Source organism: Phocoena sinus, chromosome 2 (genome assembly GCF_008692025.1).
Source record: "Phocoena sinus isolate mPhoSin1 chromosome 2, mPhoSin1.pri, whole genome shotgun sequence".
Lineage (NCBI taxonomy): Eukaryota > Metazoa > Chordata > Mammalia > Artiodactyla > Phocoenidae > Phocoena > Phocoena sinus.
In genome coordinates, this window is record NC_045764.1 from 19086850 (window position 1) to 19099833 (window position 12984).

A 12984-nucleotide genomic window follows, 5' to 3' on the forward strand; every position below is an offset into this window, starting at 1 on the left:
TTTCAGTAGGGATAAAAATTTGGAAGAACAGAAACTGTCAGTTCCTCTTTGAAGATCCAAAGATCTTCAAGGACCTTTGAGGATATAAGATTAGTTAATCTGTTTTCATCTTTAATTGAATGAAAATACCAGTATACGTTTTTAGCCTATTGCAGAAAAAAATAATCATCAAATTTTATTCATTATAAACTAACAAAGAAAACAGTATAAGTTAATGAAATGTAGTGTCTAAAATGTGTTGGATTTTTTAAAAGGTACTTACTTGCTGTGTTTCTTACCTCTATTCAAAGTAACTCTGGAAAGGCCAAAATCTGTTAGTTTAATGTGACCTTCATTAGAAATAAGCATATTGTCTGGTTTCAAATCCCTGCACATATAAAAAACAAATAGCAGATAACTAAAAAAGAGCTAGTGTTGATTTTAGAATTACCAGCGAAAAAAACAGAAAGTTACAGAACAATCAAACCCAACTTATTTTCTCTCATTGGTGGCTTTGAAAGTGCAGAAAACAACTCTCAAAAGCAAACTATATTTTGTATATCTGAATCTACAAGAAAGTTAACTATTTAATGCTAGATTATCTTTGGCATTATTCATTACATATTCTATTAAAATAAATAAACTTCATTAGGTAAAATAAACCTCAAGCCAGGTCAAAATCATATTTACCTCTTTCAAGGAGGGTGAGATTAAGCCTTAATCGAAAAGAGCCACTTAACCTTTCTTTGCAAAGAGCAAAACACTGTAAATCAGCTGGCATTATAACATATAGCACTTTTATATGACATACAGCCAAAGGAGTGGAAAAAAGATTCAATATTCTCCACAAAATGGGATACCCGAAGACAAAGCAACATATTCAAAACACACAGGGAGATGAAAGAAGAGTTGATATAATTCGTAAACTCACACAAGTTACTACTAAACTTTAGATAACCCAGATATGTGGGGTTACGCAAATATTTAAGACTAAAATATTTAATACATAATTTGATTTCTTGTGCTTTAAGTAATAGTTTGGAGAAAAGTCAGTCTTTACCTGTGGATGATTCCATGTCTATGAAGATAGTCTAGAGCCAATGCCACTTCAGAAATATATTTCACAGCCATCTCTTCATCAAAATAACCATATATGTGTAGGAGAGACTTGACATCTCCACCTATGAGATACTCCATTACCTGTCAAAAGGAATATAAATATTGCAAAATAAAACCAATATGACTACTTTAAAAATATCTTACTTGAGCATTACGGTTATGCATTTTTAGCATGGTCCTATAAGACACATTTTCTTGGTGTCACTCAGTACACATCAATACCAGGTTTACTCACACTGCCATATACTTTTTAAAATTTAAATTAAACTGTTCAGTCTGAACAAAAATTCAGACATATAGAAAAGGTGTGAGAAGAGCAGGATGACTTCTTATATTCTCTCCATCTACATTCGCCCATCGTTAGCACTTTGCCACATTTGCTTTCTTCCTCTCCACATATATGAATATAAAAATGAATATTTATGCTAATCATTAACATGATTATGTTACATAATAAACATAACACAATTATGAACATCATTAACATAAATACCTTACAGGCATGTATTTTTGTTCAGATTAAGCAGTTTAATTTAAAATAAATATGGCGACATTAGCAACTGGTATTAATCTATAACTTTAAAATTTTGGCTAACTCAAGAATAAAATTGAAGAGGTCATCATGTATCTCCCAACAAGGTCATTCTTATGTAACTATAGCATAATAAAATGCACGGGATTTAATTCTAAAATAATGCTATTACCTGTTGTATAGTCTGTATTCAAATTTCTCTGATTACCTCAATATTGCTCCTGATGGCTTCTCTCCTCGTCTCTCATGCCCAGGCCAGGACCATGCATGAGATTTAGTTGTCATATCTCTTTCATCTCCTTTAATCTGGAATAACTTTTTGCCTTTTTTTGGCAGGGTGCTGGATGGGGCATGGGACGGTCTTTCATGACATCTGATTATTTCCTTATGATTCAATTCAGGCTATGAATTTTGGGCAGGAATACTACAAAATCGATGTTGAGTACTTCTTAGTGACTTCCACCAGATGAGACTGCTAAATATTAGTGTGTTCCATTCCTGGTAATGTTAACTTTGATGACTTAGTTAAGGTGGTGGCTTCCAGGTTTCTTCACTGAAGAAGTATTTTCTCCCTCTTTGTAATTAATAGGCAATCTGGGGAAGATACTTTGAAACTATGTAAATACCCTCTTTCCCCAACAAACTTTCAAGCAATGATTTTAGCATCATATGACTATACATGATTCTTGCCTGAATTCATTACTGCTATGAGGCTGCAAAGCTCTATTAATCCTTCTACATGTACTAGTCATTATTCTCAAAATTTTCTATAGTTTCAAGCTATAAAATATTGCCTACTAAGGACTTGATAATATAAGTCATTTCTTTCCTCTTTAAGGCAATCACTTCCCTGGTACACAGAGGTTAGTTAATATTTGTTGATAGTATGAATCATTAAAACATTACTAAGCACAAAAACTGTGCTAGCATGGGGAATATAGCATGAATAAAATGTAACTGATGCACTTAACGATTATAATTTAGTAGTAGGGAAATAAGCAAACAGATAACTGTATTTGAGCTCATGAGAATGCTTGTTTTCTCACACCCTCATCAACAATGATTATCAATACTTTTTGTCAATCTAAGGAAGAAAAAATTAACTTGTTTAAATGTTTATTTACTTTTAGGGAGATTTAGCATCTTTACACTGCTTTTAGTCTTTCATATTTCTTCTCTGAATCACTTGTATTCTTTGCCTATTTTTCTACTGGGGTATTTACCCTTTCTTCCTGACCATGTATATGGTATTTTGTGTCAAAGTAGGCTTTATTTTTCACTTAGTAAGATGTGCACCATTCTATTAAAATAATCACATCAGTTTTCTTCTAGTACTTTTATGGATTCCCTTTTCGAGTAGAAATCTCTGATACAAAAGGGGAATAAATGAACTTTGCACTATCTCAAGTTTCATAACCACACAGAATTATTTCAAGTGACTTCAGAGAACAGAATCTTGATAGTACATACATCATAAGGGCAAAAAGAATTGCAGAGAAATCCTAAATTGAATCCAGTTGTTTTAGTGTTAGGAAAACAATACTGGTATTGCTATGTTGAAAATACTATATGCGTATAGATATAGATATAGATATATAGATATATAGATATAGTTAGGAACCCAGATTTTCAGGGTGAAAGAATACAAATATTTTTCAAAATATTTTTATATTTTTCAAAAATGTTAAGTAAAAATTCTGTAATTTTCCTTTGACCTGGAAATATCAGCATGAACTCGTGATATATTTTTCTATAAAAATGTGTGTTTCCTAGTCTGTCCACTGAGAATGCCTAAAAGGAATGACAACCTAGTGGCAATGAACTTTTCTAATCACTACCTCCTAGATCACGGCCTCTAGACACTATTTCCCAAAAAGGAGCTAGACCTCCTTGCCTAGATCTAGTTCAGGACATTTGCAAAATGAGCCTTAACTATCTTGTCATGCCAGAAAGCAAGAAAGCTATCAGAATACTAGGATAGTATAAAAAGACAAAGAGATGAACTGAAGGGGCTCCCACTCACTAAAGATGGGACAATTTAAACACAGAAAAAAATGACTGCCATGGATTAAAACACATCAAAACTACAACATTCCATGAATTCAATAAAGATACTTTAAAAAACACACTTATTTAGAGGTTGCACTTCTGAAAACTGGTGATGAAAGGGAAAGAATCAAGCATTTATTCTGCCTTCCTTAGACAAGCTGTATTTCAGAGCAATGAAATAGATAATAAGGGAAAGTTCTTTATAGATGAATTCCAGCTAATAAAAGCTGAAGGAATAATAGAATTTTTTAAAACCATCATTTTGAAAACCTTAATAAAGAATCCAGGCATTAAGGTAAGCTGGGATGAAGTGAAAGAGTGGCATGGACTCATATATACTACCAAATGTAAAATAGATAGCTAATGAGAAGCAGCCACATAGCACAAGGAGATCAGCTCAGTACTTTGTGACCACCTAGAGGGGTGGGATAGGGAGGGTGGGAGGGAGACGCATATATATATATATATATATATATATATATATATATATATATGTATAGCTGATTCACTTTGTTATAAAGCAGAAACTAACACACCATTGTAAAGCAATTATACTCCAATAAAGATGTTTAAAAAAAAAAAGAATCGAGGCATTGAATCACAGGATGCCAAGACCATTACATGAAAGGTTGGTGGAGGAGTTGTAATGGATTAAACAAATTTGGTGAAGTGTTCCCAACTGGTGGACTTGGATGATGATATATGGGAGTTCATTATAGTAATCGTTCAACATTTGTATATGTTTGAACATTTCCGTAATAAACATTTCCATCTTTATGTTCCTTGTACTAGTATAGTACCTGGAAAGCAGTAATCAATTATTTGTTGTTATTGTGGCTAAGTTTAGTCATACTTTATCTTTTTTGTCTCAAAGGTAGCTTTGATTTCTAGGAAATCTTTTGTCTAAGCCAGAGCTCCTCAAACTTTAACATGCCTGGGGATCTTGTTAAAATTCACAGTCTGGGGAATTCCCTGGCAGTCCAGTGGTTAAGACTCGCACTTCCATTGCAGGGGGTGCGGGTTCGATCCCTGGTCGGGGAACTAAGATCCCCCATGCCGCACAGCATGGCCAAAAAATAAAAAACAAACAAACAAACAAAATCTCATTCTGATTCAGCAGATTTGGAGTGCAGCTTGAGATTCTGCATTTGTAATAAGCTCTCAGACGATGCTGATACTGCTTGTCTGTGGACACACTTTGAGTATCAAGGATCTAAACCAGTGATGAAGTTAGTAGACAAGATATGGCCGTCTATCTGATTTCAGGAATAATAATTCAAAAATATTATAGTAGGGACTTCCCTGGTGGCACAGTGGTTAAGAATCTGCCTGCCATTGCAGGGGAGATGGGTTCGATCCCTGGTCCGGGAAGACCCCACATGCCGCGGAGCAACTAACCCAGTGTGCCACAGCTACTGAGCCCGCGTGCCTAGAGCCCGTGCTCTTTGGTCCATGGGCCAGTTTGCCAACTATTGGCTTAAAAGATGTAAAGTCAATTATTCTGTTTGTTTACACTAAACAGAAGCTATTGGAGTTACCAAACATTTAATCCACACACTGTCTCTGAAGTCAGAAGAACCATCCTCACCTCTTCCTACCCCCACCCAAATTCCTCATTAGAATTAACAGAGTGTAAGCTGCCATGTTAAATGAAAAGCAAGCAACTCTCTAAGTCCATACACCCCAAATCCACCACTTCCCTAAATCTTTCCTTGTCATACCCCAAGCTTTATGTAGTATTTCTATTATGCATCCTTTACTTAGCAAATATTTGTAGCACTCTGTGCCACACACTGTTCTACATAGTTTATATCAACCTATTGAAATTTCATAACAACCTCTGAGGTAGGTACTATTATTATGTCCATTTTGCAAATGGGAAACTGAAGTGTGATAGCTCACTTTATGTGTCAACTTGGCTAAGCCACGGTACCCAGATATTTGGTCAAACACTGATCTAAATGTTGCTGTGAAGGTATTTTTTAGATAAGATTAACATCTAAACCATTAGACTTTGAGTAAAAGCTGATTACCCTCCATCATGTGGGAGGGCCTTATCCAATCAGCTGAAGAGAAAAAAAATTGAAGTGTCATCTCTTTCTCCTCCAAAGAGGAAGGAATTCTACCTCTTCACTGCCTTTGAGCTTGAGCTGCAACATCAACTCTTCCTGGAGTCTACAGCCTGCTGGCCTACCCTGCAGATTTTGGACTTGCTTGCACCATAACCATGTAGGGCAATTCCCTAAAATAAATCCCCCTCTCTCTCTCTCCACACACACACACACACACACACACGCACACACACAGACACAGGCAGACAGACAAACACACACACACACTCTATTGTTCTTTTTCCCTGAGAACCCTAACTAACAGAACAGGTAAGGTAACTTGGCCAAGGTCATAAAGCTCATAAGTGCAAGATCTGGAATTCAAACCCAGGTACTCTGAACCCAGAGACTGTAATTCTTAAGTCACTGGGTTCAGTGATTCCTGAATGAAGAGAAAATGTCAAGTTATTTACTCACCAAGTAGACATTGTTTGCTGACTGCAGTGAATAGTACAAATGCACAATGAAAGGACTTTTGCTTAGGGCCAGGGCATCCCTCTCAGCTTGTACTTGATGAGTCATATTTTTGTTGATCATGTCTGCTTTTTTGACAACCTGTAGTACATAACATGACAATAGACACATCCATTTTATTTTTTATGACAAAGTATTCTCAGGTTTCCTAGTTGCCATCATGAAAACAATCAGAGAGAGAAAACACAGATGTTGTTTGGACCTCACATTGCCAGTGGGAAACTCTGCTAGAAAAACAGCTAATATGGTGAAAACAAAACAAAACTTTCTTTAACATAGAACTGCTTATCTTGGTATCAAGTGGCAAAAGTATCACATCCCTTTTGATAAGGAAAAAGATGTAAGCAGATGCTCCCTGACTACCCTACCTATTGGTAGAAAAAAAATTCTGTTCTGTTCTTCTTACAACTAAGCCAAAATATAGTAATGTTCCTAATACGTCCCCAGATAATCAGGAATGTAGGCATAGAGAAATAGTAGCTAATTCTCTTTTTAAATTTCTGGTTCTTTGATGGATGGAAATAGAAACAGAAAGAGAAAGAATGTATGTTTGTTTGCCTGGGAAAAAAATTTCTTAAAAACGGTTAGAGTTTACTTAAACTTAATAGTCTCAGATGCTGTGTTATAGAAAATAACTAACCATTCTTTTTAAATCTCAAGGTAACTGGTAAGGAAGCAAAACTATAATCTACATTAAAATTGGAGCACTAGGGCTTCCCTGGTGGCACAGTGGATAAGAATCTGCCTGCCAATGCAGGGGACACAGGTTCAATTCCCGGTCCAGAAAGATCCCACATGCCGCGGAGCAACTAAGCCCGTGCGCCACAACTACTGAGCCTGTGCTCTAGAGCCTGCAAGCCTCAACTACTGAGCCCGCGAGCCACAACTATAGAAGCCCATGCACGCAGAGCCCGTGCTCCGCAACAAAGAGAAGCCACCGCAGTGAGAAGCCCACGCACCGCAACAGAGTAGCCCCCACTCACTGCAACTAGAGAAAAGCCCGTGCACAGCAACGAAGACCCAATGCAGCCAAAAATAAATAAATTAAAAAAAAAAAACTGGAGTACTAAACTGAATAGTTAGTAACATTGAGATCAATTCTCAGGAAGATTACAAGTCAAAAAAAGGCATATTTCTTCCAAAGATTCAATAGAACATGTAATAAAATCATTAATACGCTGTAAATTCCAGCCTTAGAGCCTTTCCCTAAGAAAACAAAGGAAACTGACAAAGCCAGTCTGAAACATGATTTCACCTATCATTCCACTAGATTGCAAGCTCTATGAGGGCCTTTTCGTTTTGTTACCACTGTACCCAGACTCTACACAGAAAGCGGATATCCACAAATACTTATCAAAAAGTGTATTGGTGTTTTCATTTCAACAGCTAATAGTGACTGGTTAGTATAATAGAAGGAAACGCAAAAAATCTTGGGAACATATGAAGCGAGAGAGAATTAATTTCAATAGGGTGGGTCTGAAAGGTCAGGAGAGGTTTGAAGGGGGGCTAAGATGAACCTTAATACACAAATAACATAGGTGGAGAAGAGCAGAGAAGGGTGGAAGGAAGACACTTAAGGAAGAAACAGAATAAACATAAATTTGGAAGCAAGACAATACACAGCATTCAAGGACTAGCCAATTGTCTGGAGTGGCTAGAACATAGAATATGTAGAAGATACAGTGGAAACTTAGAGCCAGAACTTGGAGCATGACTGCTTTTCTAAGGAGTTTGGACTTTAGCTTGCATGGCACAGCCAAAGGAATAAAATAGTGATTCCAGTTAGGGGCCTGTTCCAATAGACTAGGTTACTAGTTACTAGGTTACAGTAATGAAGGCCTGATGAACCTTAAAAACATCATGTCAAGTGAAAAAAGCCAGATGCAAAAGATCATATATTTCATGATTCCATTTATACGCAATGTCCAGAAAAGGCAAACCTACAGTGATAGAAAGTAGACTGATGATTACCTGGGGCTAGGGGTGTTAAGTGGGGGAGACATTGCAGATGAGCAAGAGAGGTCTTTTCAGGGTGATGGGAATGTTCTAAAATTGGAATGTGGTCATGGTTACTCTATATTTAATTTACTAAAAACTGAATTGTACTTTTAGAAAGAGAAAGAAAGAAAGAAAGAAAGGGAAAGAAAGAAGAAAAGAAATGGAAAAAATGAAGTCCTGTACTTGGGCAGACTTGGGAATGGAATGGAAGGGGTAATACGAATGAATATGAGACAGAATTGACAGGCCTAGTTGAGAGAGAGAATATACAGATGAAGCAGAGAAAAGTTAAAATGCCTGAAGTTTCTAGCTTGAAATGACAGAGATGGTGGTATTATTACATGGAGAGAAGGAACACAGGAGGCAGTTAGGTGGAGAGGATTGTTCGAAGTTAGGCAAGCACAATTCCGAGGTGCCTGCTAGATAGTCACGTAGCAATGTCCGACAGGAAGTTGAAACTGCATCAGACTGCTGGCTTCTTTCACTCAGTGCTGAGATGTGAGTAATCTGAAACTATGGGAGTGGATGAGAATCAAGAGTGGCCAGAACAGCTTCAAATATATTGAAAGCTCTTGAATGCTTTGAATGATATATACTACTGCAAGGATAAAGGAGTGATTTGGGACATATTTCAGCTCCGTCCTTAAATATAAGTACATTCTAGAGTTATACAATGAAGAGAAAAGTGGGGTTTAATGAGATCTTTTTGTCATATAGGTCAGAAGTTAATCTACATCACAGCATGCTGACTACAGTCAATCCTACATTGTATATTTGAAAGCTGCTGAGAGAGATCTTAAAAGTTCTCATCACAAGAAAAAAAATTTGTAGCTGTCATGATAGTTGTTAACTAGACATTGTGGAGATCACTTCGCCATAGACAAATACTGAATCATTATGCTGTACACCTGAAACTAGTAAATGTCAGTTACATCTCAATAAAAAAATGAATCTGTCAAACTGATAGAATTAAAATATAATATGGAAATAACTGTTTCAAATTTAAAGTTTCAACCCTAATCCTGGTAAAGCCCAAATTAGTAAAAATGATTCAGAAGTTCTGGCGTCTCCTAAGCGTTCGCGGTGCGAAGAGAAGGGCGGGGCAGAGGTGGCACCGACTTGCCCGCGCTGTCACCCCAAGTGAGAAGTTATCCCCACAGGGCTCCGGAGGTTTCAGTGAGCCAGGCACCCGTCTAGTCGTTCCAGCGGCCCTGGGGCCTGCCCAGTTAAGGGGGCGGGAAGGAGGACGCAAGGGCCGGCCTCTTTCGCTTTCTTTATTCCTTGACTCTTACCTTCACCGCGTACAACCTGTTGCCTTTCTGCCCCAGATACACCTTCCCGAAGGCGCCGCGGCTAATGGGCTTCACTATGGTGAACTCTTCAATGGAGGGAGGTCGTGGCACCGGGATCCTATTCACGAACTCCCCTGTCGGCGTGCCTCCTCCACCCTCCATCTCGCCGCCGGCGGTGGTCTCCATAGCAGGCCAGCCCGGACGCAAGTCTCTAGCAGCGACCAAGAGCCCTTCCGGAGCCGCAACTCCCGCCAACTGGTTTCAAAGCGGGGCTCCGCCCACGCCGCTCTTCGGCCGTGATGTCACCCCGTCGCTGCGCACGCCACGCCCAATCCAGTACGGCCCCGCCCCTGTCACCTGCTCTGCGTCGACGCAGAAGGCAAAGAACGTGAAGGCGGGGCAGCTGGGAAATTCTTGAACCAACCAGACTCTTCCAGGGTGACAGCGGCTCACTAACCTCGTTTGTAGTGACGGGGCGGGGGGGGGGGGGCCACAAATAGTTCTTGGCAGACGGGGAAAGGGATTACGGGGGCTTGATTCTGAATCGAGGGATTTGAAGAGTTTTCTCCCGACCTCCAAACGAGGCTGGTGGGACCCGGCCCTCATCCCACTTTTTTTTGTTTTGTTTTTTTAAACTCCTTTACGGCCTCCCACCCGCGAGAGAAACGTAAACCAGTTCGGTCTGGTCCGTGAAATAATGGCCAGTGAAATCACAGAATGTGGAGAAACTGGATGAGCAGGATGCGCATGACTGGTCCTGTAATTTGACATTTTAACAGGATGTAATTTGCCTATCTGAAATAAGAGCTTTTTATTGTGGGGAAGATAAAGAGCACTTAATTGTAGCAAAAGAGGTTATCATAGCTCAAGGCCCAGTCAGAACAGGAGAATATATTGTAAGTCTGATAACAAAGTTGGAGAAAGATTTTAACAGGGTCCGTGTCTTTCCCTTTTAGAAAGAAAACTACAGCCAATGAGCTTTGGGGCTCCGGCGCCTGCATTACTCAACGTGAACGTGAACTACCTTGGGGGGCGTCAGCTGTCCCCGAAAAGGCGGAGCGTTGACGCACGCCCCTGGGTGGTGGCCTCACCTGCCCCGGAAGTACTGTTGCGTTAGCGCCTTGCCTTCCGGGGCAGATTGTCTGTCTTTGCAGCAGCTGTAGGGAGGGGAGGCCATTTTCCGTTTCTAGAAGAGTGAGGGCGAGAGGAGAGAGAAAAGAGGGGGAAAAAAAGGGCTCAGCGCCTCCCCGCCGGGCCGTGGACAAGAGGGACAGTTTCGGCAGGCGGGTGAGGTCGCTGACGGCCTGGAGAAGATGTTTTCGCTGTCGAACACCGTTCAGCCCCAGGTGGGTCCGGCATCCAGTCCATTTTTCTCCCCCCCCGCCCGCGTTTGCCGTTTGCGTTTCTTGGAAGTGGTTTCTCTTACGGGATCGTAGGAGGGAAGCGTTTAATCCAGTTGGAGTCCTGGGGTTGAGAAGGGATCGGGGCGACGCTGAGAGTAAAGGGCTGACGATGAAGCAGAAGCAAAATAGGAGCGTGATGGAGATCATGGCTTATTGATTTGATTGCGTGGAATTTTTGCTACAGAATCCATCAGGCATTGTTCAGTGCTAGACCTTCTGGGGTGGGGGTGGGGAGGGGGCAGGGGAAACGTCTGCCGTAGATGTAAAGGGAGCAAGTGATGTTTCTTTTCCATCCTTCCGCCTCTTCAAAGACTTCCGTCTTCACAGCCCGGATTCTCTACTCTTTCTTTTAAATGGAATTTAACCCAAACATGCTATAAAAATTTGAATAATCTTCTATGAATGCTTTCCCTCTTTTTTTGACCAAAAGTAAGTAATGAATATATATTGATATATTTACGTTATTGACTGCTTGCACTTAAAATTTTGATTCAGCCTCCTCCCCATCTTTTCATTTTTGAAGCAAAAGGGCAGAGAAAAAAGATTCCAAGCGTTTTTATTTTTAACTCTTCTTTCAGGAGTAATCACCGGTGATGTTTTGTTCTTAGTTCATTTAAAAATCTTTTTTGATGGTGACAGATTTTTTTTGAGAGTTCTTCACAGTTTTGCAAATAAACAGTTTTTGAAAACATTCCGTTTTAAAAATAATTTTTGACGTTCTTTAGTTTCTTGGTTAAAGCATATAATTATGTTCCTCTGTGTAACCTCCACTCCCTTTTGTTTTGTTTTGAATTTTGCTAATACTGGTGGGGTAATAAAAAATAAAGTGGTTAGTTATTTATTGGGCATCAGTAATGTGCTAGGTGAACAAAGCAAATGTGGAATCTTGATGATATGAAGTAAAAAATGAATAGGAGTTAGCCAAGTGAAGAGTGAATAGATATGAACAGGTAGACAGAACATCTGGAGGTTCTGAGATAGTGACAAGCCTAGTTGATTGGAGGAACAGGAATAAGGCCAGTGTGGCTAGAGCGTGGTGATTAAAGGGCCAGTGACGGAAAGGAGTTGGGGAGAAGACATGATGCAGATCATACAGGGTGTTACAAGAAGGGACTTTGGGCTTCATTTTAAGTTTGTTGGAAACCATTGAATGCTTTGAAGCATGTTAAGGAGTAAAATGATCAGATTTACATTACAGTCTATTACAGAGTAATAGATTACTCTGGCTTCTTGCTGTGTGGAGAATGTTGAAGGACAGAGTGGAAATGTTTTCAGTTTAGGATGTTATTGCACTAATCCAGAGAGGGATAATGCACCGCTAAGTGGTGACAGTGGTTATGGAAAGAAGGGGATGAGATTTATTTTGAAAAAAAGAACAGAGGGAATTCCCTGGTGGTCCAGTGGTTAGGACTCCCTGGTCGGGAAACTAAGATCCCAGAAGCCGCGTGGTGCCGCCAAAAAAGAAAGAAAAAAGAATAGAATTTCATGAGGGATGATGGAAAGAGGTGTTTCTGGGTTTGATCAGCTGGATGCAAGTAGGTGTTATTTACCAAGATGACCGGTGTCTGGAGGAGTCCTACCAGTCGTTTGAAAAAGAATTTGACTTGGCTTGCTGAATACAACATTAAACCTTTTGAAACTGAACTGCAAGAAATTGATGTCAAGAAGACCCGATTTTAGGAGAATTTATCATTAGCTGAATGGAGTTAGTGGTATGCAATGTCGGTAGAGGTAGTGAAGGAATTTTCTGTACTATAGGCAGTCCTAACTGGACTCACGTAGGACTGTTAATATGACACAGAAGTTCAACCTTTTCATTGAGGAGAGATCAAACCATCTTTTAGCAGTTTAAATTCTTTATTGAATGAGAAGAGGTACAACTAATTAAAATAAAACTTTTCAAGGTTGTAGACAGGGAATTCCCTGGTGGTCCAGTGATTAGGACTTCACACACTCGCTGAGGGCCCAGGTTCAATCCCTGCTCAGGGAACTAAATTCCCAGAAGCCGCACAGGGAGGCCAAAAAAA

At 39.5% G+C, this 12984-nt stretch overlaps 2 protein-coding genes across 4 annotated transcripts in view; one reads left to right on the forward strand and one right to left on the reverse strand.

The window, feature by feature from the left end:
- Positions 1 to 9833, reverse strand: part of MASTL (microtubule associated serine/threonine kinase like) — a 34408-nt gene extending 24575 nt beyond the window's left edge. The window contains exons 1-4 of one of the 2 annotated variants that reach the window (XM_032624913.1): positions 9555 to 9833; positions 6208 to 6345; positions 1040 to 1179; positions 279 to 367 (exon numbers count right to left, since the gene is read on the reverse strand). In XM_032624913.1, the coding sequence (XP_032480804.1) occupies positions 279 to 367; positions 1040 to 1179; positions 6208 to 6345; positions 9555 to 9740 (553 nt within the window). In that variant the 5' untranslated portion in view covers positions 9741 to 9833. The remainder of the gene's footprint in view (positions 1 to 278; positions 368 to 1039; positions 1180 to 6207; positions 6346 to 9554) is intronic. The other variant, XM_032624912.1, reaches the window with a different exon arrangement.
- An 809-nt stretch (positions 9834 to 10642) lies between these two features.
- YME1L1 (YME1 like 1 ATPase) overlaps positions 10643 to 12984 on the forward strand; it is a 37324-nt gene continuing 34982 nt past the window's right edge. The window contains exon 1 of one of the 2 annotated variants that reach the window (XM_032622327.1): positions 10643 to 10900. In XM_032622327.1, coding sequence (XP_032478218.1) covers positions 10868 to 10900 — 33 coding nt within the window. In that variant the 5' untranslated portion in view covers positions 10643 to 10867. The remainder of the gene's footprint in view (positions 10901 to 12984) is intronic. The other variant, XM_032622328.1, reaches the window with a different exon arrangement.